We start from the raw sequence: 25,576 nt of genomic DNA, 5'->3' as shown, positions 1-25,576 counted from the left end.
TCCTCTTTGTTGCCCTGACTGTATTGGGAATGTCAGGGGACTCTGTTCACTGTGGCACTAACATTGGTGCGCATCCAGTCCCAGTGGGACTATAGTGCCAGCCCTTTGGGCAAGAGTAGTGAGTTTTGCATCAGAGAGCAACGATAACGTGATAACGTGCTAACGGTAGAAGTGCTTCCGCGGCTTTACAGATCCCCCCCCTGCTTCCTGTGCACTACCTTGCGACTGGACTTGGTCGGCCTTCCTCGAGTGTTTAGTTTGTGTGTTGTTGGGTGTCAGAGCGAAACAGGGGCTAACGACCAGAAACCCCTTCCTACCTACCACCCCCCTGGACAAGCCTCTACGCGTTCTAGCACGTGTATGCTAACGAATTCGATCCCCGGACACGATAAAGCTTATAGATAACGGATAAAGTTAAAGCGATTCTCGTACTTTCCGGTTCCGCTTGACTATATCAATCGTTGATGGAGGTATATTACGAACTCGGAGGGGAGGATAGGTTCGGGAGGGGTTGGGATTGCTCTGGTTCTGCAAATAGGTGTATACAAATATATCCCTTTCCAGTGAACGCTCTTCGGTCAAGGGAATAGTCGAAGTGAGCTTGTATCGGGCAGAAACTCAAACTCTGACAGGAGCGAGCCTCCGCCCCAGTCCCAGACAGCGTAATTCTCTATCGGGCGAGAATGCTTCGGTCCTGCAGTGTTGGTATCACTTTGGCCCACGCTCTTATTATTTGCTTGCTCCGCCCTTGAAGCGAAGTTTTCAGTACTTGCCTTGTCGGCTGGCCCACTTGCTGCAGCTTGTCCTGGGAGTTCGGGGCCTGCAATTCCACTGGATGCACGACGTGAGCCTGGCGCAGTAGTAAACAAATAATTGTTCAAATGCAGATGAGCTGTCACTCCTCGCATGCGTTCCCAGAGATATTTCGATTGATGTGTGGTCTCCGCCAGAGTACGAAGAAGGTTCAGCGAGACCAAGGAGCCTTGTCGAGCTTTGAGATGAGCTTCTTCCGTTATGATTATCTCGCTGCCATTTGCAGAAGGATTTCCACGTCTCGAAGAGCCGAAAGTGGTCGCAAAAAGCAGGACATCCAAAGCCGAGATGAGGAAATGGTTGAAGAGGGCCTGGTGGAACCGGTACTCCTTTGTAGAATGATCCAGCCCCGCCAATATCTGCACTGTGTCTGCGGCCACGTCCACAGATGTGGTCCAAATGTCTGACGGCGCTGCGTCACGGAGAGTTGTGCAGAGAAATGCTCGGGAGATAAGGGTTCGAAGATGGTTTGCACGTAAGGAGAGGGTTGTGCGCACTAGATGGAGAGCTGCTCCCGCCTTCTCATTGGCGCTGGTATGTTCCAAGTCGCTAGACGTGTATTGCGTCCACCGTTCAAGTTGGTATTGGAAAAATGCGTACTTTTCTTGCCAGTTATGTAGCAGCTGATGTCTCGTGTCTCTACTATCACAGAAGAGATCATCAGTGGCTTGTTTTCCGATCCGCGCGTACTCGACCATGGCTGTTAAGAAGACTGCACCAAGCTGATACACGCTATCGGTTAGCCGCTTAGAGCGATCGGAAAGGGAGGGTTGCCAAGTTCTGGACCTACAGGCCGCGGAAATGTTGGCTCGAGACAGAGCTCTTGAGCAGCGTTTGCTACTCCCAGCCCGTAGCTGAGCTGGCGTTCAAGAACATAAATTGTCCAGATGGTGTTAATGGCACAAGTACGAGTTGATGCATCGGGGAAGGAGCGAATGAGCACAATCTCCCGATTCAACCCGAGCTCTAGAATGATTCGTGTGACGTTTCCTAGGAAGCGCCATCCGCGACGCCATATTCCGCGACGTAGATAGAAAATGCTCTGCAAGACACAAGTTAGGCCTCGTATGGGTTGGATTCTGTGGAAGGGGCCATTACCACTAATGTCATTGACACCAAATCTTTCAGGTCCACAGTGTCGCTCCAGAGCATTGACTCTACCTCTGAATGGACGCTTTGGAAAAGCCTCAGTGCCATTGTATTGTGCATATCGCCTTCTGTAAGCAGCCCTGTCGCTAACACCAGCTTTAGAATGGTCAGATCACTCCGGCATAGTTCTAATGTCTGGGACTCGGGTGGTCTTTGATTCGAGTAACGTGCTCGAGCATCCGTGAAGCATTCCGCTATTCGAATAATGTTGGTCGTATCGACAATGGGATACATAAGCCCTTCCAGAACTCCATACGACTCTATGGTTTGCATAATCTGGTTGTCGTCCAGCTCTTCCAGTGGGTGGATCAAGCTCGAAGGAGAGAGTATCTGAGGCAGGTGCATATGCGACGCTGAGCTCGAAGTCTTAGAGGCATCGCTCACCGCCATGTCGCTCCATTCCCCCTCAATGATCTCGCCCTGGATGATCCAGAAAGGAGACGGCGTTGACGTTGGCGATGAGGCAGGCTGTGACGTTGTCTTGTAGGAACCGTCGAACCTTTGGTCCCCAGTATCGATCACATTTATGCAAAACAGTGAGCTCGTTTGGCTGTAGAGCAATGGCAATGCCTTTTTATAAGCTGTCTCGAAGCCGTGCTCGCTTGAACTCGGTGGGCCAGGCAGCTTTTGAGCGCCGGTCAGCATTGCCATTTGCCCTGTCAAGAGGTCTAGCTTGTGGCCTTGCTGCTCAAGGAGCGCTAACAGCGATGCGTGAATGTAGTCTTCATTGTCCCTGTTGAAATCAGTCTTTGCTGGACGATTGATAGCCTCGAGGATCGTCCAGCATACTCTTGCTGCTGCTCTTCCACCAGGAAGCTTGGCAAATGCTGTGCACTGTAGTGACAAGTCAACGGATCACGCGCTGCGCAGTATGCACACGGAAGACGGCCATCACAACGAACTTTGGCGGCTTTGCATCGATTGCAGGCGTGCGTTGTATATGGGTCTCTCTTTCGACGGGCAGCAGGATGTTGGGTCCCCTTTTTGGCAATTCTGCCACCAGTCCTCGCGTTGATGGTAGGCTGAGATTCTGATGGAGCAGGCATGGTCTCAACTAGTCGTGCTGTAAACAATCAATACATGCTCGAAATTGTCGCAGATCCAAGACGACGGGGGAGAGTCGATTTGTCAGGAGAAAGACGATTTCCTAGCGCGGAATATGGGGCGTGCCAAGCATCCAAGTCGGGGGAGGGGGGGTGGGTGCTGGCGGAGTACCTCCGTGCGGGGAAAATATCAAAGCGTGGAGAGGGTGGCAGTCTGGGGCTGGATCATATTCGCTGAATCATCATATTCTGGTAGGAGAGTAACTCGAGTCTCACCCCTACGCGCTAGCGCCGCTGTTTGATGTGGTAGCATACCAAAAGAGGATGTCACAAGCTGAGCACCTGTATACAAGTTTGTAGACTAGATGAGATTGATCTTCGGTTTTCAAAGGCACAAAATCCTCCTCATCACGCCGAGTAACATCGCCGGACAGTCCTCAACCATACTCATGCTTCTCCACGCCACGAAATTGTCGGGACGTACCAAGACGCATCCGTCTTCGTTGACTTCGCGGCGATGATACCAGTCATTATAGACGGCTTCATATTCCAGACCAAAGCCGACCGCAAACACCGCCACCTCCAAGCCCAGGCTTTCTTTGACTTTGGCAGCAGCGTCCCGCCACATTTCTCCTCCATGGCCAGTAAAGAGAGTGAATCGGCCTTTGCCGCTCAGATCCAATGTAGACACCGGCTTCTGTGGAATGCTCGTGTTCAGCCAGGCATGTGGCAGTCTCAACCCAGGGTATGTATGGGGTTCGTAATATAAGACCGGATCTGAAGGTGGCTTCGGAGGCTCTCCTGCATCGTCGAGAAAGATGGCAGATGACTTATATTGCTGTCCCATATCGGATCCTTGCGCCAGGAACTCGTGACACGTATAATCAATCGAGTTGATGAGTTGCCGACGGCGAAGTCGGCCACGTTCGGATACTTCGTCCAGGATGGCCAATTGTTGCTTCCGTTCCCGCAAAGACGGATTAAGAAACCCAAGAGATTCAAAGATAGGTATATGCTCCCTAAGAGAGGAATTCGCCCTGACATCCGGACCTGTTAGTCGCAAACGTCTCTACATTGCCAAAAGGTGCGAGGGGCCTACCGGCCAACCACTCCAGCCCCTACTGGTGCCCGCTCGACGGTGTAGCTGTCCAGAAGGGATCTCCCCGCGAGGCCTGCCTCTCGTTAGTAGATTGATCTCACTTCAAGGCTGTTCAGAACCGTGTAACCAAATGTCTGGGAAATAGAACCTACCCCTTTCGACCAGAGCAACCTTCCATGCTAGGTTGGCAGCATCTTGAATGCAGGTATTCGATCCAAGCCCATTCATTGGAGGGTGTCGATGCACCGCATCGCCCAGGCAAAATCTGTGCAATTCAGTAATGTTCTGTAGATTGACGGAGGGTGTGACTCCAACACTGGGCCTTTGCTGTAGCACTCTGCTACAGTCTCATTGATGATCCACTTGTCTACTCGGAGGATTTCGACGGGTATTGACGCATCACCTATGACGGACTTGGCCTGATCCTCAACCTGCTTTTTCTCAGGCATGAAATCTGCCGGACAAGTTGGCTTGTACATCATGATCACTAGCCATTCATACCATGGCTTGACCATTCTCACGATCGACCACGCAGCAAAGTCAGGCTGCTCCGCATCTGGTTGGATGACGTAGTGCAGATTCCCAATTCTTGATTTCATTATGTCCGACAGATCAGCTCGAAGCAGAACATTCAGCGCGATCCCTTGGCTCGGTTTGACAGACATTGGTAGTCCAAGCTGTTGGGCGACGATGCTTTTGGCACCATCTGCTCCATAAAGATACTTGCACCTGATTTTCTGGGTTATGCCGTAGATCCGATCTTCGACTTCCGCAAGGACCGAGTCTGATGCTGAAGTGTCAAACCGGGTAAGTCGAGTGCTAAAGCGACAAGGAAATCCATGTTGAGTGGCATATCTGAGCAGGATTGGCTCCACAAGGGTCTGAGGGAACTCCAGATGCGTGCAAGGGCTGTGCTGTTCGAAGTCGCCCTGCGTGAAGTAATCTCCCCGTCAATGGTCTTCACATGGCGTATACCTCTGAGAAAAAGGAAGATATTGATAACGCACCCCTCGCTTGGGACCACTGCCCCACGAATGAATCCGACCAAATTCTCTCCCTTTCATAGTGCTGCACCAACGGGTAAGCCCTTTCTCGGGGCCGGCGTACCCAAGCTTCAGGAACTCATTTTCGATATCCATATCCAAGTCGCGAATGCATTCTTAGGAAATACCCAAAGACACGATTTTAGAAATGGAATCTTGGATGAGACAGGTGGCCAACTTACCCATCGTAGGCTGATTGATGATATGAGCGCGAGGCGTATTCGCCGAAGACGGAGAAGAGCTTATGATCAATCCTTTCAGTCCTATCGTCCAAAACATGCTGCCGGTTAGATGATCCGGAATAGAATCTGGGACACAGTTCGGCCGTGTCGTTGAGACACTTACCATGTTTCCCCAGAAAACAAGCCAGTGACGCCCCAGCAGGACCTGCTCCGACAATCAAGTGATCAACTTCCAGTATATCGGCGCCCATTACGTGATGTTGGCGGGTTGTCATGTCCGTCATAGTTCTTTAGTATATTCGAACTGAACGTATGCACCAGTCTCGAGGATGACAATGAGGCTTCAAGGCGATGAATTAATGTTTCAGAAAACATCAACCAGCCAAGATGGGGCATTTGACAGAATTCAATATGTTGGCAGTGCCGTTGGGCAGGCTCGGATCGCTCCTGTTTCCTCGATGTCTCGACGCTGAAGAGCCACCGTACATGCTTCGGGAAAACCCCCCTGTTCATCCATGCGTTAGCAGTTCCATGTCCAAGAATAGGAGAGTATCTGGCCGAGCTGAGATGTTGGTCATCGAGCGTCAATCTACAATTCGTGCTCCCTGTGTCCTTCTCCACGTCCGCTGGCATCCTTGGGATCACTTGACTTCGGAATATTCCGAAGTGGCACATTTTCCGATTACCAACAAAATACCTAGGAAGATGGTCGGGATGTTTCCGCCTAGATTACTAAATCGCCAGCCCCTGATGCTCAGAGCCTCACTAACCTTGTCCCTCTCACGACCACAGATGGGACTGATCAAAGAGGACACAAAATAGGGATCACACATGAGAGCCATATATCAACATACTGGACTTCCCGCAACCTTACTATCAAAACAAGCCTCAGTAACCAGAAATTCTCGGCAAGGGACAACGAACCATGTCGCCAAACACTGCAGACAGCATCATCGCTGCGGTTGCCGAACGGCGATCGGTCTACAAGCTCTCCAATGAAACCACCATCTCCAAGGAAAGGCTCGGAGAGATCGTCCAGAAAGTCCTCTTAGCCACTCCGTCAGCCTTCAACACCCAAAGCACCCGCATCATTGTCCTGGTGGGAGACGAGCACCGAAAACTGTGGGACATCGTCCGCGCCGGGGTGAAGCCCCTCGTCGCAGCGGAACAGGCACAGGCCACCGAAGCCAAGATTGCTGGATTTCAGGGGGCCTACGGCACGATCCTCTTCTTCGAGGACCCGACGCCGTTTGAACCTCTCCAAGCGTTTAAGATGTATGCCGATAAGTTCCCGGGATGGCGTGAACAGACCAGTGGAATGCACCAATTGCTCGTCTGGACGGCATTGGAAGCAGAGGGGTTGGGAGCGAATGTGCAGCATTATAATCCCCTCATTGACGAAAAGGTGCAGGAGACCTGGTCTGAGCAAATTCCTCGGCAGTGGCAGCTGTTGTCCCAGATGGTCATTGGGAAGCCGGTGGGAGACATGCCGCCGGCGAAGGAAAAGAAGCCTGTTGAGGAGAGATTCGCCATCATTGGGGGAGCCTAGGAAGAGACGTGGTAGATATTTTAGGCTCTGGGTAAACAAGTCCGAGAACGGCAGAACTAGAACAAGGGTTAGGAAAGAACTCGACTCGAAGGAGTATCGAATAGCACGATACACCTGCCTGCGAGCCGACTATCCATAGGTTAGGCGCCGTGTGAGTCTGCAGATGCAAGCCACTTATAGAATGGATAGATCCTGGAGGACTGGATCCTCTGTCGTAGGTAGCATCATAACACAATTCACACAGGCCTCGTCTCTGGCAACCACAAATACCAATTTCCAACCGAGGCAAAAAAGACAACCTCCCATCCTACCTCAGTACAACAGCGTCTTTCGAAGATGGACGATAAACTCGGATCAGTTTAATGCTAGAGGCGTATAGAAAGTCTAGCTGCATCCCTGATGAAAATAAAACGGAGTCGCAATTATCCCAGTTTCGACATATTTGTAGCCAGGACGAATACGTCAAAATGATACTCTATCGTCAAGCGTGGCTCTATCTAAGCTTTAGGTGCTGGTACTGGCCCAGACCCGTCATACATGGTTCTTCTTCCTTCCATAACCTCAATCCATTCGGGGGTGCTCATGGCCTTTTCGCCATATTCTTTCAAAGCATCTGGAACCATACCGCCCCGGCCGACATCCTGCAATCTCGCTATCATGACAACGAGATGGGCATCGAGAGCCGTGGGCCTCTGTTGTCCAAACATCCAAGGGCCGGTTTCGGGTCGAAGGTATGATGCTACCTCTTCCAGGTATGCGGTAGCCCTGCTCACTTCGCTCTGAATCTTTTCTGGCTTCAGTGCATCGACTTTGTCGCGTTTTAGACTGGTAGGCCACTTGTGATTAGCCTGGAGCATTTTAGGATGGTCGATCGATAATCGCAGCACCGATTCGGTGAGTACGAAGGAATCAGAGGTAAGAACAAAACTATAAGGTCTGAGTAATGACGTGTACTTACATCATGAGCTTATACTCCAACGCTTTGCGATACTCTTCGCTGATATCAGTTTTGGCCAGTCGTTTTAGCGCGGTGTCCGCAAAGCCAGAAGCGAGTTTCGGACTCTTCAGGAAAGAGAGGGTGAAGAAGTTCAGATCATGCATCTTCTTGAGGGATTCTTGAATCGTTTGTGCATGAGCTTCCGGTAGAAGAGTGGGATGGCGCCCCGAGACGTAAGCGCTGATAGCAGTCGTCTGTGCAAGTGGAAAGGAGAACGCGACATGACTTCCGAGCACCGGTACCTGGTGGATTGTAGATATGCGTTAGCGTTCTAGGCTGACAACCCAGTTTTCTAGCTGTTTTCCTCTCCATCCCAGGCGTACCTGGCCATTCGGGTTCACTTTCAGCAAATAATCCTCACTGAATTGCTCTTCGCTGAAGATATCGATATTTTGTTCTGTCACGTCCATTTTTGCGGCCGGATGGGCGGGATCACCCCGGATTCGCATCAGATAACGCATCATGATAGAGCAGATGGAATAATAATTGTGGTATAGGGTGTATGGTGTCCCATCCGGAAAGGCACTCGTATCCGAAACCATTCTGTGTGTCTACCAATGTAGCTCTCAAAGTTTCGTATGCTTAGTGACTCAGATGGACATCAGTCCAGCATGGCTGACGAAAATATAAATGATTTCACAAGGAGTAGATAGGCAGAGGGCGGAATTCTCGTTGCATTGGTGCAAGCAATGTATCATGTGCGTCACTTCACAAATTGCGAGGCCTCAGTTATTAATATGCCAAATTATTAATATAGCAAGGCGGTTCCGAAGGGTACGGAACATGGGCCAAGTACATTAGCCAATGCTTTCCACACCGTATGGCGCAGCCTTGTCATGACCCCATGGGGTTCCAGACTAGTGGAGAAGGTCAACACCGTGCCTCCCTCTCCAACCTTAGGTTCTCGATGCTTTCGTGCTCCGTTACCGAGCCCTTTATTATTAAGCTGGTGCTGCCTAAGCATCGGGGAGCCACTTGCTACGCAACGACAAGGTCGACCCTCTAGTAAGGTGGCTACATCAAGGCAACTCCGATAGGATGGAGCTGGAAACAACGCTTGAAAGTTGATCATGAAGTGCGGAAAGGCAGTGGCTAGAGCTGTTCATTAAAAATGCGTCTTACTCACATCCAATACTCTCCCCTGATTTCAGAGCCGACCACACCTCGACACCGTTGATCCTCTTGGGCTTTCCTCTTAGTGATCACAGAAGTCATGTTTGCGTCAGCACTATCTGGAAATGGTTCTACAGAGTTCATGCAGGCCCTCTGGTCAATCCCATTTGCGTGGAAACTGACATTGCCAATATTGTCTGTCGTCTTCTATGTATGTTCCCGCCCACGACTATCCAGATCCGGTCGGTTGTGTCTTTGCTAACCAAGCATCGGTTAAGATCCTCGCACTGATTGTGTACCGACTTTATTTCCACCCGCTGGCAAAATACCCTGGACCCTTGCTGGCCAGAATCACGAATTGGTATGCCGTGTACCATGCATACAAAGGTGACAGACACCTGGATATGTACTATGTACATCAAAAATATGGTGAGCGAGCCAGGAGGGCTTTCCATGGAGATCTTCTGCTTATCAAGGTGGCTTTGCCAGGAAAATTTGTACGGCTCGCTCCAAATCTGGTCACAGTCAATGATGCAGCCGCCATCAAGGGTGAGTGCGTCGGGGTGGAACATTCAGGGCCATTCCCACGAGGGCGAATACTGGCTGACAACGTCGTAGAAATATATGGAGTCAATCAGAACGTCAGAAAGTCCGTCTTCTACCAACCGGCCATTGAGCATTCGGGGATAGAAAGTACATTCAACGCTCGTGATCGACCGCTCCACGCCAAAAAAAGACGAGTGTTGGCCCCGGCCTTCACTGAATCCGCGTTGGCGACTATGGAGGACTACATGCAATTCCACATCCGCCGAATGTTCCATGCAGCCTCTGGAGAAGAAACATTCCGGAGCGAGGCGCAATGTTGGACAGCCGACATGGGTAAATGGGGCAACTATTTGACATTCGACGTCATGGCAGATCTAGTATTTGGCAAAGATTTTGGTATGCTTGCCGGGGGTGAAAGCAGAGAACTCCCCGAGATTATCGACGGCGCTGTGCACCGTGAACTCATTGTATGAAGCTCCCTACCCCCAGAGCAGGGTTCTGCAAGAGGTCTCAGACTAAATCTCACCGCCGTAGGCCGGCTCAAGTCCCTTTGTCAACCGATGGGGGCTGGACAAGATCCTCTTTCCCGACATCGTCAAACGAGGTTCACAATTGATCAAATACGCAAAGCAACAGGCCGAAATCAGGCTCAAGGCCGATCAAAATCGAAAGGACTTCTTTTGGTATCTGAGCAACGCCAAAGAGAAGGACGGCCGTCCATCCTACTCCGATCCGCGAGAGATCTTCTCGGAGGCAAGGACGTTGATTATTGGAGGTACGACATGAAAAAGCCCTCCGAAACGAAATGCGGGTGACTCGTACCCTTGAATAGAAATACTGACTGCCTCTCTCCGGAGGAGAAATAGGTTCGGATACCACTGCCACCCAGCTTGCGGCGAATTTCTTCTACATCACCCAAAATCCCAAGACACTGGCGAAACTGACCGCCGAGGTGCGATCCGCCTTCCCCAACATCGATGCCATCCGACTAGGACCGGCACTGGACTCTTGTCGATACCTGCACGCCGTCGTCAACGAGACTCTCCGCATTAGCCCCAGTCTTCCCGGAATCCTGCCGCGCGAAGTGCTCCTCGGCGGCCTCAGCGTCTGCGGCGAGCATTTTGCTCAAGGCGTGGATCTAGCCGTCCCCATCTACACTCTCCATCACAATGCCGCGATCTATTCTTGCCCTCACAAGCACATCCCCGAGCGCTGGTTGCCCGATCAGACGAGCGAAGAATCCGTCAAGCGATGCCACGAGGCTCTAACGCCATTCTCTTACGGGAGCAGAATGTGCATTGGGTGGCGGCTGGCGCTGATGGAGCTGCGGCTCACTATTGCCCGTGCGGTCTGGATGTTCGAGCTGGAGTACCTGGGAGGCGGAAGGGAAGACCGTCTGCTTGGCCCTGATTCGGAGGCACTCGAATACCAGCTCTTGGATCACATGGCAGCAGGGCGGAATGGACCGATAATCCGCTTCAGGAAGAGAGAGACATTGTAACTAGCCCGGGAAATAAGCTCAATGCGGGCCCTACCGATGACCATAGGGACCCAGGGATGAATTTACGTGCCAATTTGCTTCTTGAAAGTCGAGATAGGATTCAAGAGAAAGAACAACAGATGTAGCTTGCAGATCGGGAATGCCGACGTCAAAAGGCAGAATTCTTTGGACAAACGATATGGGACAGTACAGTAAATCTCTAGCGGCTTCGCCTTCGTCTTCATTCAGCCTTTCCTGACGCGACCTGTTCTTGCGAAGTTTTAACTTCCGCAGGTCATACAACAGTATAAAAAGGAGACAAGATACCTCAGATTACAAACTTGTATGCTCCCTCTTGCGTGTGTTTGTGGGAATACTCGATATCGTCATTGTACTGTCAAAGCGTGCACGGTTTCTCTCACATGTCAAAACACTTTCATAAATCGTTCTAGTGTGAGACCTTAAGAATCTCCTCCTAGGAAGGCTGATAGCACCCTGATCAGCATACAACCAGCCGCCATCATCACCTTCCTTGCTACTCCGAGAGAGGGTTAGACGATCGCCTCCTTGTCATTAGAGTACGATTGCTGGTTCGTCTCTCTTTCGGCAGCCAATCTGATCGCACACCATAGGATTAGTCTCATCCCATCACCGAACCAGAAAGACAGATGATGCGGGATCAAAGTACTCCACTCACCTGTTTTTCTCTCTCTTGTGCAGCCACATGGTCAGAATAGTCAATCCGATCATGGCCGGGCCGCCGATGAACAAGACGGTGGCGAATCCGGCGGTATATTTCGGCGCGTGGACTTGCTGCCAGATGATCAGAGGCAGCCAGATCTGGATCACATAGGCCATCTGGTTCATCCCCCCGGTGACCATGGCGCGCTCTTCATTGTCCGAAGAGCAGATTTCATGAGCCCAGCTAGAGGACGATAGGTAAGCTTTTGATGCAAGGGCAGCATGTGGCGGGTTGGACACCTGGTGCGCACCTCATGATGATTCCAGCGAGTGCAGCGCCCACTCCCATGAGAATGTAGCATGCCCATCGCCAGCCATTGGGGATGTCCCAGATCCAGAGCGAGATATAGCAGATGATATTAAAGAGCTTGTAGACCCGCCGTTAGACTTGAGATTCTGGCGATCTGGAAGTAGGGAGGGAAGCACTGTCCCGGTAGACTTACACCTCCGATGATGATCGAGGGCCATCTTCGGCCTTTCAGGACGGAGTCGGATGTCCAGGCGAAAACAAGAGTGCAAAACACTTGCAAACCGTAGGTCGAGGTAGGATAGTTGTTGATTTGCGGTACAGTGTACTTGGGGCTCTTGGAATCCTTCAGAAACTGAGCAAACACCGGCTGTCCGGAGGCGCCGCCATTGTTCCAACACCTGCAGCATATCAGCCCTGTACATCGACAATAAGAACCCGAGGCGGATCGTGACTTACACGTAAAGGGGAATGAGACACCAGATGTGCCAGGAAGTCAGAATCTTCCAGAACTTGGCTCGTGTATACGGTTGACGAGTTGCCCGACCCTCAAGTTGTATGCGCTTCCTAGCTAGGGCGATGTCCTGGAGCGACAGCGAACACAACGTTAGACCCGATGTGGCTGATTGTTGGGGGGCTTAAAGAAGCTGAACTGACCTGCTCTGTAAAGTACCACGCACGAGTGATGTCTGGAAAGTCCGGTATGACGAAGAACCCGGCGATGGCTATTGGAAGCGAAATAACGCCGTCCATGATATACAGCCTGCATTTTAGGGTCAGGAGAAGTTGTGAATATAGATGACTCGCGCTCGACCTACCACTGCCATCCACGAAGACCTCCGACCCCTTCCAAGTGGTAGACGGCAGCCATCAGGTAGCCAGAGAACATGGTCCCAACAGGATAAGCCGCTTGGAAGATGCACGAACGTTTGGCTAGCTCATCCGATCGATACCAAGAGCCAATGATATATATCATGCCCGGGTAGAGTGCACTTTCAAACAAGCCTGAGACGGGGTTAGCCAAAGTGTCTGAAAAAGACCTCTGGAAGCATATGAATGGAAATGTACTCAATGGCGTCGTTGCTACTTACCAACGAAGAAGCGGATGGCGTAGAATTGGTGGGCAGAGGATGCTCGCGAAGAGGCCATGGTACAAATGGTCCACAGAAGCTATACATCCTCATCAACTGCGGGCGAGAGAAACAAGGTCCTGTATGCACTCACCTCCATGCATGGAATAAAGATAGACGGCCTCACGCGTGTGAGGATCATATTGGTAGGCAAGCCGCCAATAACATATCCTGCAGAATAGCAGGTCTGCATGTAGTTCAATTGGTTGCCATAGAGGTTGAGATCTTCTTTCCTGTTCTTGTGTCAGGTTCGATTCTAGCCATGCGATTCTATTCCGCTCTCACATTCCAGAGACAAAGGCATTGTTCAAATTGGCTTGGTCAAGGTACTTGATAAAGTAGCCTGCGAATGATCGTCAGCGAACATTGCTATTCCAGTTGCACAGACCTTACCGAGACAACCAAAAGTCAACAAGGCGCAGTCGAGTTTGAACACGAACTTCCGCTCTTCTGGAGACTTGTCTAGAGAGTCCCAAATGTAGCTCCTCCAGTTTTTCTTCGCCGTTGGAGTCTCTGGAACAAGCTCTTCTGCTCGCTCTTGAGGGTCACGAGAGGGAGAGCTTTCGAGCTCTTCGACATATTGAATCGCTTTCGAATCCATGTTGAAACGGCTGTTGGAGATGAAAAGGAAAAGTAGTGTTGGGAAGGAATATCTCTCAAATATAGGCGGGTGAAATTTGGAGGAGGGGTCGTGGGTGGGTGTGGGAATGTGCAATTCTATAGCCGGATCCGGCAAGGCTACACGTATGCGGAGGCCTGGGGAACTGTCCGGGGAAACTCAATATCAAGTTGCCTGACTCGTCGGCGAAATGGCGTGGGTCTCGCAGAACTTCCGGGCACCTGATGTGCAAACTCGGAGCAAGTGCGAAGTCTCACACTACCCCAAGGGCAGATCGGTAATTTCTCCCCAGAGCAAGCTCGGAGTTGGCGAAACAGAAACATGGTTGTAGATTTTCTTTGGTTACTTGGAACAGAGAAGACGTGGAGAGGGATTTAATACTTCTGGTTTTCGTTGTTTTCACCAAAAGTTGACGGGTCTCTAGATTCGCTTCTGAAATTGACTTCGTCCTGTTCCTGGAGACAGTGTAGCTGAGACACATAAAATACGTCCCTTCGAGATCAAAGCTCCGTATACTTCATGTAATGGAAAAGCAAAATGGGTCAATGGATGATGTCAGCATCCAGTCGTCTTCAAATCCCAACGCATCCGAGACGTTCTCGCTCATTGACCCGTAGGAATCGTCGTCTATACCTCCTGAGATATTGATGGCACCGTCTGCGTCGTGTCGTGGTTGGGACAAGGGTTTCGATTTGAGTCTGGAAATCATCTTGCTCAATCCTGTCGCGATGTAGCGGCACAAATGTCTTCGACTAGCTTGAACGCCTGACAGCAAGTCCACCACAGCCTGGACAAGCTCTAGGACCTGTCGTCTGTCAATGTTGAGCGACGCAGAATTCCAGCTCCACACAACCTTGAGCAGAAATACGGCGGCAAATGCTACCATGGTATGCTTGAACAAGGTCACACGCGCAACGGCATTGCGGATATCAGGCTCATGTAGAACTAAGTTCATGGTGGACATAGCAGAGGCAATAGCCGAGTTAGCCGCCTCCCTTCGATCAAGGGAGAATTGATGGTTTGGCGAGATAGCCCGCAGAGCAAGAGAGTTGAGTTGTAACTTGGCGAAATGGTAATGCAGTACAACACCTTTCGAAGGGTAAGTGCCAACGTAAGGGTTCGGCGCTGAATTGTCAGTTTGATCGCTGTTAATTTTGGTCTAGCAGCGGCGTCTCACCTATTCTAGGCTGCCATTTCATCCGCCACCCTTCCACCTCCAAGCAGAACGCTCTCAACGTATTGAAATCCTCCTCATTCAGCGGTTGTTGGCCGTCAGAACCAAAGGTGTGATACGCATTGGTCAGAGTAATGAACAGAGCCACTTGAGCCATCAGTCTCATATCCGCTGGCCCAGCCAAGGGGGTGCTCAAGAAGGATTCATAGCCTTTAATTGCGGCGTTATCATGTATGACCGGAGGGCGACCATATGCAATGCTATAGTGGTGGTCACAGACATAGAGGAGATACCATAACTGTGCTCGCTCGTATTGGTCTGGCTCGCCTCTTTGCATCTTGTGGAATGCTTGATGAAGATTAAGCTCGGTCGCAATCCGAACAGCTACACCAGAAAGTTTCCAGCTGAGGTCTGGGAGCCAAAAAGCACCGATGCAGAGAGCTCGAATATCATCCAGATTGTGGTCACGATAGATGATGGACCCGGAAACCAGGGAGACAAACTCGGAATAGCAGAATTCAAAGATCTCGTCTCCCTGAGGGAAGTGCAATGCTGCCACTGCCAGGATGGCTGCGCAGAGCAGCGAGGAAGATCTCCGGGCAGATTCGAGATCCCGATGGATAAGAGCAATCCCTCCCCACAAGATATGGTTCATGGTGGTGTCGAAGAATGAAAAGAGTTCCCTCGCGACATGGTGAGGAAGGGCGCCGCGAGAGATCAAATCGTCCTCCGGTGTCCTTGCAATTCTGTGCTGAGGCACGTCACTCCGGATATTCCTCAATTTGGTGACTTCGAACAAACTGCGCATGGGCGCAGAGACAAGTTCCTGCTCCGCGGTTGGCTCTTGAGATGTTTCCCGAGTTCTAATATCTCGGCTGTCTTTGACGGCAGTGGCAGCTGTGAAGCCCGCCTTGAGACGGTCGTAATCACCCAGCTCCGTAAGGCTTGCAGGGAATGAGGATAGTGGCGGCATTCCATTTTGCTGGAGGAGCTCTGTAACCGCAGCTTGGAGCTGGACGATGTTTGTGTCGGCCTCTTTCTTCCAGCTTAAGGGATTGTTCCATTAGAGTCAATCCTCACACAGCCAGCGGTGATGGAGCACATACTCTCTGTCATCTTCAATGATCCTCTCTAGCTTGTTACTGCTAACGCAACGATAGCCATACTTTTTACATCGTGCGCAGCTTGACTGTCCGGGAGACTGGTCACACCGGACCTTGTGTTTTTTACATTCTGTGCCTTTGTGACTATGAGCATTGTTACCCATTCTTTAGTTTTTCAAGAAACCGGAAAACACTCACAAGCACGGCTCTTGTAAGGAATCATCACTCGCCTGATACACAGAGCGACTCACTGAGATTCTGAGGGCCAAAGAACTCTGTTGCAGTGGGGGTATCTTCTCTCCCGAGTTGTTGGAGTTCGGACTGGCAGCGAGATATCCTAGAGAGTTGCCATCTGGCTCCGGAAGCTCGCCGTGATCGACGAAGGGAAGCCGTGATGATCCCTACCTGGAGCACCTAAGTATCAGTCTTGAATTCAGGCGAGAACGGATACCGGCTTTCTCTCTGAGCCCACATTGCGTGACAGGTTAGTATGTATCCACATGCGAAGTTGCCCATGCAGAAGTGCTTTTTGAACCAGCGTAGAGCCCCTTTAAGCCGGCATCGAAGCAGGGATTTTAGGCTAAGAGTGTCAATCGCAAGCCTTTTCAAGTTAGACAGCTCCAGCTCTTGCAGCAAACCTGCATCCACTAGATCCAGCGTTTACTCTCCCCATTGGTGCCACTCCGCATAATCCAACATGATGCTTACCGAGGTCGTTTGGAGAGAACATGCAGCATCGGCGAAAGTGCGAACAACCGCTCGGGGGTGGCTATTGTGATGGGGTTGGAGAGGGCATTGTGGTTACGCAAGAAGCCCGTAGCAGAACCACTCCAGTTAATTCTTCTAGTAGAAAGTTGCAGTGGAATCGACCTTCCCCACTCGAGGCAATTTTCCGGTGGCATGCACCATGACTATCTGTGTGTACATATGGAGTGGCTTTGCACTGCCAGGTAGGAGTCTGGAACTACTTGCCCCTGCACTGGCAGCAAAGAGTCAAGATGCCACTCAACGTGCCAATCGCCGTCTATGGGGACCGAAAACTGGGGGCTTTCAAACCGATATACAGATTCTTTGGGTGCGATGAACCCAACTATGTATATATGAAGGATGGCGAACGATTGATCCGGAAATTGGGCGACCTCGGAAGCGATCAGGTTTATTTTCGCGTCCACAACCAATTCACCACCGGCAAGGGAGTTCATGCATTGAAATGGGGAAGCACAAATGTCTACACCGAAGATGAAAAAGGCAATCCCATCTACGACTGGACCATCATCGACAAGATCTACGATACTTGGCTGTCTCGAAATGTCAAGCCCTACGTCCAGTTCGGTTTCATGCCAGAGGCGATGTCGACCAACCCCCATCCCTACCAGCACTCATGGACACCGAAGGCTTCATACAAAGAAGTCTTCACCGGCTGGACGTATCCTCCCAAGGATTACGAGAAGTGGGGAGAGCTGGTTTACCAGTGGACCAAACATGTGGTCGAGAAATACGGCAAAGCTGAAGCAGAGACTTGGTACTGGGAGACCTGGAACGAACCCAACATTGGCTACTGGCAAGGAACTCATGAAGAGTTCTGCAAACTCCACGATTACACTGTCGAGAACGTGCGAAAGGCACTCCCCACGGCGTTCGTCGGTGGCCCTGAGACGGCAGATGGTGGGCCAGAATACCTGCGGAAATTCTTCGAGCACTGCCTACGAGGAAAGAACCACGTCACCGGAAAGACGGGCTCTCCTCTCGATTTCACTTCATTTCATGCCAAAGGAAAGCCGGAGTTCATCGAGAAGTCGCAGCACGTTCGGATGAATGTTGGTCGACAGCTGCGTATCATTGATGAATCTTTTGGTGTCATTGCCTCGTTCCCAGAACTCAAAGAGAAGCCCATTGTCATTGGCGAATCTGATCCCGAAGGTGCCGCCGCCGCTCAGGGCCCACAGCTTGGCTATAGGAACGGGACCATGTATTCATCTTATACCGCAGCCAGTTTCATCCGGAAGCAAGACCTTGCGGCCAAGAACGGGGTAAATCTCGAAGGCGCTCTCACCTGGGCCTTCGAGTTTGAGGATCAACCGTACTTTGCCGGGTTCCGAGTCCTCGCAACCAACGACATTGACTTGCCTGTCCTCAATGTGTTCAGAATGTTTGCGAAGATGGTAGGATCCCGTCTCGAGACCAAAAGCGAAGCCCAAATCCCGCTGGAAAGCATTCTCCAGAACAGTGTGCGTGAAGGACCCGATGTCGGGGCTGCTGCAGCACTGGACAGAGACAAGCTAAGCGTCTTTGTATGGCATTACCATGATGATGACCTGCCGGGGGAGGTGGCCAAAGTGGACGTCTCTCTGCACGGACTGAAATGGAATCCACCCAGCGGGAGCAGCCTGAAGCATTACCGAATCGACGAGCATCACAGCAACGCGTATACAAAGTGGAAAGCGATGGGCTCTCCACAACAACCGTCTCAAGAGGAATATACGCAATTGTCCGAAGCTGCCAAACTGACTACATTGGAGGACCACGAGACTCAGATTGGCACGAGAGACTCCACTACAACTCTGTCATTCTCCCTTCCTCGGCAAGGAGTGTCTCTGATCGTGCTAGATGGAGTTTCTTAGAGCTGGGGTTACCTCCCGCATTATACCAAATAAGAGGACGAAATAAATCCCGTAGAGTTATTTGTCATTTGATCTTTAAAACAGCGGCCGATGACTGCTCCTCATGCAACTCTGGCTCAGAAGTTCCTGGCTGCGACCGGGAATATCACCATGAATTACGCCGAGAAATCAGTCCGCGAATCAATCGATAGATGATGTCAGCAAGCAACGATCACATCTCTCGACGGATCAAGAGAGAACCAGCTCGTCCAGTGATCCGGTGATCTCTGGTGCCTTGTGGTCCGGGCCTTGAGGTGTTTCCTGCGTTCGGTTTTCCTAAACTGGTTGGTATATTGGCACGGGGCCATTTCTCGCTACAATTGATCGTCCTCCACAATGCCCCATGCTTCTCGCTCGTCTTGAGAATGCTAATGGTGTCTTGCCAGCAAAGCAAACACAGATGCCGTGATGGCGCATGTCAAGACTTTATATACCTAGGACAAATCCTTTCGACGGATCGATTATTATGATGCTCATTTGCCTTGTCTTCCGTTTCCGAAGCTCTTGCCAATAGGTTGCTGTTGACGGCTGTTAGCGGACGATGGCCTCGTCAGACATCCTGGCCGAAGCACAGATCCGCTCCTTAGTGATACGAGAACGCTTCTATCGGGACGCCTGTCAGTGGAAAAAGCTGAGAGAATGCTATCACCCGGATGCGTCGCAAACCCTGGTGGACATTTCATGGTATGCACGAGCAGAGGCGGACCGAGGGTTTCCGTCCCACTGGTATGGGGGAACTGGATTAAATCTGCTAAATCATGTTTAGGTACCACGGGGATGCCGATGGCTTTGTTCGTCGCTCGGAAGAAATGGCCAAGGCCGGCACGTCGTCTTTGCACACTATACAACCAGCAGAGATCACACTCAACGGAGACAAGGCCTTTTCCCAGTCGGTCGGGACGATATCGACCAGGATGCAACGAGACAGCAAGGAATACGAGCTGATATCGAGATGTCGAATGCTGTCCAAGCTCCGCCTCGTCGGGCAATGGTGGTACATGCTCTCCATGGAGGTGATCTACTTGCAGGATTCCATCGTTCCAGTCATACCTGAATCCTTCACCTCGGACGCGGACTTTGCACGCGCGATATCAGGAAAGCGGAAGAGCTATCAACTCCTGGCGTGGGTCCTCGAGGAGCATGGACTGACCATCAACAACAAGCTTCCGGGTTCCGATGATAGGGAGAGCGTTGAGAAAGTGCTTGGAACGAACGAGGCATGGCTGTTTTCCTGATTTATAGATATTTTTGTCGTTGTGCTTCGCCTAGGTAGCCGGAGTCCCGGACGGTATGCATGTACTTGGAGCATCGTAGGGTCTCTTCGTCTGCGGTGTTGAGGTCTGGGTATTCAATGGCGCGGTGTGGGATTTTGTGTTGGCCTGGGACACGCAGACATTCTGGGTCTTGCTGTGCGTGCGTCATGGCCATGAGGCTGAGTACCTGGTAGATTGACCCCGCGATTCTTCACGTCGGCCCCGTCACGGCTTTCCCAGCCAATAGCAAATTAGAACGAAAAGATGTTCCGACCGTGGGGAATTTCACACGGCGTTGTTGTCATGCGTAGTATTGCTTCGTAGAGAGAATGCCAGTGGTCATCCGTGTGTTACAACAGATCTGAGAAGGAATCATAACAAGTTGGTCCACAGAGTCTCCGAGAAAAGCACCCCCAGTCCACCATCGGAAGTCTCGACGGGCAGCCCAAGAACAATGTCCTCGCCGTGCTGCAGAGCCGAAACTTCCTCGCCATCATCGGACATATCATCTTCAATGATGGAATCGCCTTCATCATAACCGAAGAACCCGTTCGAATAGCTCATCTGGAGCACCTCACCAAAGTCCTATCCGCAGCGTTTATCATGGCGCGGATATCTACGCCAGCATTAAGCCCTCGTGTCGATAGTCAAAGGTGAACAGCCAGAGTGCGCGGGATAGATCGTAGTTTCTCCATTGCTTTCGCTTGGGCGGGAGGCTCTCTCCCCCACTAATGATCAGTATGCCATGTAACTTGCGAGTTTCCGGCTTCGAGACCACAGTTTCTTCGAGTATCGTAGGGGGGCGAACCCAGTGCCGTGAAGCTATCAGAGCGTGGCCCGCTCCTCTCGACCACCATCACTGGTTCCATTACTCGTTCTATATGTCCTGACTCTTTCACCGACATTGTTTGCTATTTCTTGTAAACGGTCGTTCTCGGTCTGCAGCTCGGCATAGAGGTCCGGTGAGGAGTTTAGCGCCCCCAACACAACAATTTTCAGTATTAGATGGAAGAGACGCAAGAAAGACACTGAAATGGGCTCAGACACAGAAGGTCTCGTCTTCGTCTGAGCGAGTTCAAGGTCGGTGAGCCATGATTCTAACGAGGTCAGAAGGGCTGCTTTCTCAGGGAGTAGTCGAAGAGCGACTTCTGCCGCGTCGACTTGGGACACTTTGTCGAGGAATTCAAGGGTTGACGCAGCGATTCTTGTAAGTCCGGTCCGTATGTCGGGCGCAATTGTGCGAAGATTGCGAGCCTTAACAGGCTGTTCACAAGGCAAAATCACACGTGCAGACAAGGTCGTTCCGTTTCCGTCGACGGTTGTTGGAGGATCCGCGAATTTACATGGTGCAGCAAATAGCTTAATGATGAAAACATCCAAGAAGGGCAAATGATCATGGTGTGCTGGTACCAATTTGTTCGCCGCGACAAACCCTGGCCTTGCCCGGTGTTCGTGCATGATCCTGAGTCCTTGAATGATGTGTTGGGCCATGGCAGCGTAATTCTTCCGCACTTGCTCAATGCTGATGAAGATCTGACAGCATAGTAATGCCGACTTCAACCCTTTTGAGCCCAGAGACGACAAGTTAGATGCAAGACCCCCTAGTGCCATACTGTATTGCTGGACACCATGTTGGTAGCTGGGGTTCTGCTGCGCGACAGACGCGGGACCGTCTCCGAACGTCTCGAGATCCTCCCGAAGTGCTCTGAGAGACAAGACTGCGTGTCGTATAGGCGGATCAGTCAAGCTGGCTTGGAGAATTTGCCTGGCTTCTTCATCACAGCCTAGGTTCACGTCGAACATGGTTTTGGTTGAGAAGTAACGATTGAGGAGGTCGATGTCCTGAGGGGTGATCTCGGTCAAGGTGGGCCGGATGGGCTGTAAACAAGCGTCTGACTTGATTTTGCCCCCATGAACGCTGGTAATGGGTTGGCTGGTGAAGTTTCTGAAGGTAACTTCGTAGCCGTCGCAAGTACGGCCAGTATTGACACATTTCCGGCAAAATGGCCTATTTTCGTCGCACTTTATCTTGCGAGCTCTGTTGATTTGTTAGGCATAATCACTGCAGAGCTGGCTTTCCGTCTAAGTCCACGATCGGGGTCGTGTGGACCGACCAAGGGTCTTTCCGCTTTGACTGACCTGCAGGTTGCACAACCAGTTTTAGTCTTCGTTTTACAATGGACGTTCCGTCTGCGGACGACAACCCCCCCGGCCATCGCTGGGGTGAAAGCGGAGCATTCACGGTTGTCACACAACACCCTTCAGACGAGGGCAAGAGTCAGAGCAAGTAATGAATCCGAGCGGGCAAATTGGATGATACGGCATGATGCATTACGGGGAACATGAGGAAGCCGAGTTGGACGCTTTAAATAATCGAGGCCGGAGGAGGAGAAGGCGCTAGCCTGATTAGGTAGTAATAGCGAACCCACCAACCACACACCGCCTAGAAGAGTTTCATCTCTGAACCTTGCACACGCTACGGTCTGGCTGTGTTCCGCAGCCCGAGTATCGCGATAGACGCGAAGGCATCCAGGCTCTTTTGACACCGCCAGCTCCTGCTCTCGGTGAGATGTCTTGGGCCTATATAAGGCCGGCCCGGTCTCTCTCGAAATGAGTACTTACACAATGTCGAGGCTCACAAATAGCCCCGGATTCGTGTCGAAACTTCTGTCCACCTCGAAAATGCCGGCTTTCACTCTGTATGGCGCTCGCGGTTCGACCAACACCGATCGTGTCCGCCTGACTCTCGCCGAAGGTGGCTTTACGGATTACGAACTCGTGCTTCTCAACCTTCAAAAAGGAGAGCAAAAAGTGGGTGATACGTTCCTTCTGGAAGACGGTGCCGCTTGCTCTTGCGTGTGCAAAGGGTATCTCGCATCGAGCCTCAAACATTCTCCTTACGCTTTAAACATTTGTCCTCCTACCTATAAAGTTCGAGTATTGTGAAAGCTAACGCCGGTGCCACCAGTCCACAGAACACAAAAAACGTCACCCGTGGGGCAAAATACCCGTATTGGTTTCCACCGAAGGGTTCACTCTCTACGAGAGTCGCGCAATCTGCAAATACCTCGCGACGAAGTACTCATTTTCACTCTTGCCTCCCGAGTCCGACATTGAAGCTGTGGCGCTGTTCGACCAGGCGCAGAGCACAGAAATGCTCTACTTCGCAGAACCCGCCGGTAGAATTGCATTCGAGAAGTTTGCCAAAAAGTTCATGGGGCTACCGCCAGATGAGAACATTGTCTCAGACGCACTGCGGTCGGTCGAGATGTTTTTCGACGTTGCAGAACGCCTCCTACACCAGAAAGACTACATGGCCGGAGACGAGTTCACTCTCGTAGACATCTACTACATTCCGCTGATCCAAAGACTTTTCGCATGCGGGTACGGAGATATTATCCTCGGCCGCGAAGCTGTGAGTGCTTGGTGGGACCGTTGCCTGAGTCGGCCAGCTATACAGACGTTGTTGGCTGCTGACAAGAAGGCTGTGGCTGTTGCTGGTAAATAGGACCAAAAAGTTGACGTATCTAAACTCTTCCAATAACAGCAGCTTCCTCGAGACGGGATAGCCCAAATTAATTATTCATATGTCCTCATCTGATCTTGCTGCGCATTTCAGCCTGTTGTTTAAGATGGTTTAGGACAGCATGTCTGGAGAAGCCAGCTCATACTTTCCTAGGCTGCGATCAGTGAATTCCTACATAATTAGGAGATTCCTCTCATTTTCTCCAGCTGTAGTCTTTGCGGAGCGTCCTGGAGGAGCAGCAGGCCCTCAAATCGAACACTTAGACGGCAACAGTGCCATGATCCGTCACACCAGGGAGGTGGGCTCTATCGCGTCGTTGGCTGGTCCCACTTGCTTACAACTACTGCTAGCGTTAAAACGAACGAATTTGGGAATGTGTGCACTTCTCTAACAGGAGTTGCATTAGCTAGCGTAGCCACAACGCCTCCCATGAATGGAAAACTCGGGGCCAGCCACGGGACAAGTGCCGCTTACCATTGGATGAATGTGTGGAAACACTCTAGTAGGAATGCGATCGCAGCCACTAGCTAGAGCACCACCAGTTTCTATTCACTTTTCTTTCATAGTTCTTACCTCAAAGAAGTAGCCCAACCATTTCCAAATGGACATCAACACGGAAATATTCATATTAGGTTGCTCGAGGCCCTTTAGTAGCCGTCCCTAATTGGTCATCTGGTTCCTGTAGCTGCACTTCCTCTGCCAAAATGCAAAATCCCTACTGAAGAGTGACAGACACAGATCCTAGTATCTATGACAGTAGAAGCTTAAGAAACTGTGGCGGTACTCGACCTTCTGCGTTCCTTATCACCTCATTTTTTTCTACCCCATCCATTTGAGCTGTCTATTCTCTTAGGTACAAGTCCGAGCTCTGCCAGACACGAAAATATCAGTTTATCTCCGTTCCAACGTTGCCTTGCGTCGAACATTGCTGTGATGGCCGAACCACCGGGGTTGATTGCACATTCGGGTATCGAGCTTCTAACCTTCGGTCAGTGATATCTTCGTTGTCGCGCTCCTCCCCACAGATAGACATTGTCAGCTGGATGGCTCCAACAACAACTTACCATGGCCATCAGGAACACCTAATGGCATCAAGATCTCGATTCTCCTGGAAGAGCTCAAGGCCGCTTATGGCAAGGACTATACCTACCAAACCATAAACATCTTGAAGGACACGCAGAAGCAGCCATGGTACACGTCGCTCAATCCGAACGGCCGTATTCCTACCATTATCGATCACGACCGCGGTGGCCTGGCCGTATTCGAAGGGCTGGCCATTCTCTCATACCTGGCGCGTCACTACGACCCCGAATACAAATTCAGCTTCCCTCTCGACTCAGATGACTATACAATCTGCGAGCAGTGGATGGCGTGGCAGCACGGCGGCATTGGGCCGATGTAATCTACCCATCTTTACCCTGCTGTTTCCCAGAGATGTCCTGACAACAACTCGCTAACGACGTCGCTTTAGGCAGGGTCAAGCGGTCTACTTTGTCCACATAGCCAACGAAAAGGACGCGTTTGCTATTCAACGCTACGTCGGCGAGTCGGAACGACTTTACGGCATCCTGGACGCTCGTCTCCGAGACCGCGACTGGGTCGTGGGGCCCGGCCGGGGCAAGTTCTCCATCGCAGACATATCGCTTGCCGGGTGGGCCAACCTCATTCTGTACACCCACATCGACCTTTCCAAGTTCCACCACGTCGAGGCCTGGCTGGAGCGCCTGTACGCGAGGCCAGCCCTGCGGCGCGGTCTTGCCGTCCCCAGTGGCACGACCCCTCTAGTGGGCAACCAGACACTCAGGAGAAGGCTGCTCGAAGACGAAGAGTTCAGGGCAAAACACATGGCAACCGAGAAGCTTGTGCAAGAAGCTCAGAAGCAGTATGGCTACAAGTACTCGTCGCCTTGATACTGGAGAGGTCTCGAACATTCAGTCTGTCAGTCGATCCTTGGGCGTCCACCGTCCCCTATCTGTAATGTCGAAGATGACGGCGTGTTGCTGGGACATCAAAGAGAGGACAAGATCTCTGATCTTTTGCATTGTTCTGACAAAGTGCCGCGAAAGCGAGATATGGGGAACGAATAAACCCCTTGGAAGCTCCGTAGAT

General features: G+C 51.3%; 4 protein-coding genes across 4 annotated transcripts; 2 read left to right on the top strand and 2 right to left on the bottom strand.

The window, feature by feature from the left end:
- Positions 1 to 578: 578 nt before the first annotated feature.
- PV07_00742 (uncharacterized protein) lies at positions 579 to 5,580 on the bottom strand (the record flags this gene model as incomplete). Its single annotated transcript, XM_016387216.1, has 12 exons — positions 579 to 1,535; positions 1,604 to 1,855; positions 1,912 to 2,695; positions 2,752 to 2,796; positions 2,865 to 3,016; positions 3,490 to 4,042; positions 4,105 to 4,177; positions 4,257 to 4,369; positions 4,420 to 5,033; positions 5,112 to 5,263; positions 5,330 to 5,410; positions 5,493 to 5,580. The coding sequence occupies 12 exons, from the start codon at positions 5,578 to 5,580 to the stop codon at positions 579 to 581; spliced, it is 3,864 nt and encodes a 1,287-aa protein (XP_016254144.1).
- Positions 5,581 to 19,229: 13,649 nt separating this feature from the next.
- Positions 19,230 to 19,923, top strand: PV07_00741 (uncharacterized protein; the record flags this gene model as incomplete). Its single annotated transcript, XM_016387215.1, has 2 exons — positions 19,230 to 19,414; positions 19,455 to 19,923. 2 exons carry the CDS (start codon positions 19,230 to 19,232, stop codon positions 19,921 to 19,923), a joined length of 654 nt encoding a protein of 217 aa, XP_016254143.1.
- A 334-nt stretch (positions 19,924 to 20,257) lies between these two features.
- Positions 20,258 to 22,255, bottom strand: PV07_00740 (uncharacterized protein). Its single transcript, XM_016387214.1, has 2 exons — positions 22,081 to 22,255; positions 20,258 to 21,979 (listed from the first exon to the last, which is right to left on the bottom strand). The coding sequence occupies exons 1-2, from the start codon at positions 22,155 to 22,157 to the stop codon at positions 20,767 to 20,769; spliced, it is 1,290 nt and encodes a 429-aa protein (XP_016254142.1). The 5' UTR covers positions 22,158 to 22,255; the 3' UTR covers positions 20,258 to 20,766.
- Positions 22,256 to 22,566: 311 nt separating this feature from the next.
- Positions 22,567 to 25,377, top strand: PV07_00739 (uncharacterized protein; the record flags this gene model as incomplete). The annotated part of the gene is made up of 4 exons (XM_016387213.1): positions 22,567 to 22,752; positions 22,910 to 23,325; positions 24,461 to 24,865; positions 24,939 to 25,377. 4 exons carry the CDS (start codon positions 22,567 to 22,569, stop codon positions 25,375 to 25,377), a joined length of 1,446 nt encoding a protein of 481 aa, XP_016254141.1.
- Between the last annotated feature and the right edge of the window lie 199 nt (positions 25,378 to 25,576).

The sequence above is a fragment of the Cladophialophora immunda genome, assembly GCF_000835495.1.
Source record: "Cladophialophora immunda strain CBS 83496 unplaced genomic scaffold supercont1.1, whole genome shotgun sequence".
In the NCBI taxonomy this organism is placed as follows: domain Eukaryota; kingdom Fungi; phylum Ascomycota; class Eurotiomycetes; order Chaetothyriales; family Herpotrichiellaceae; genus Cladophialophora; species Cladophialophora immunda.
The sequence above is the reverse complement of the archived record's forward strand: the minus strand, read 5'-3'. Positions and strand labels throughout refer to the sequence as shown.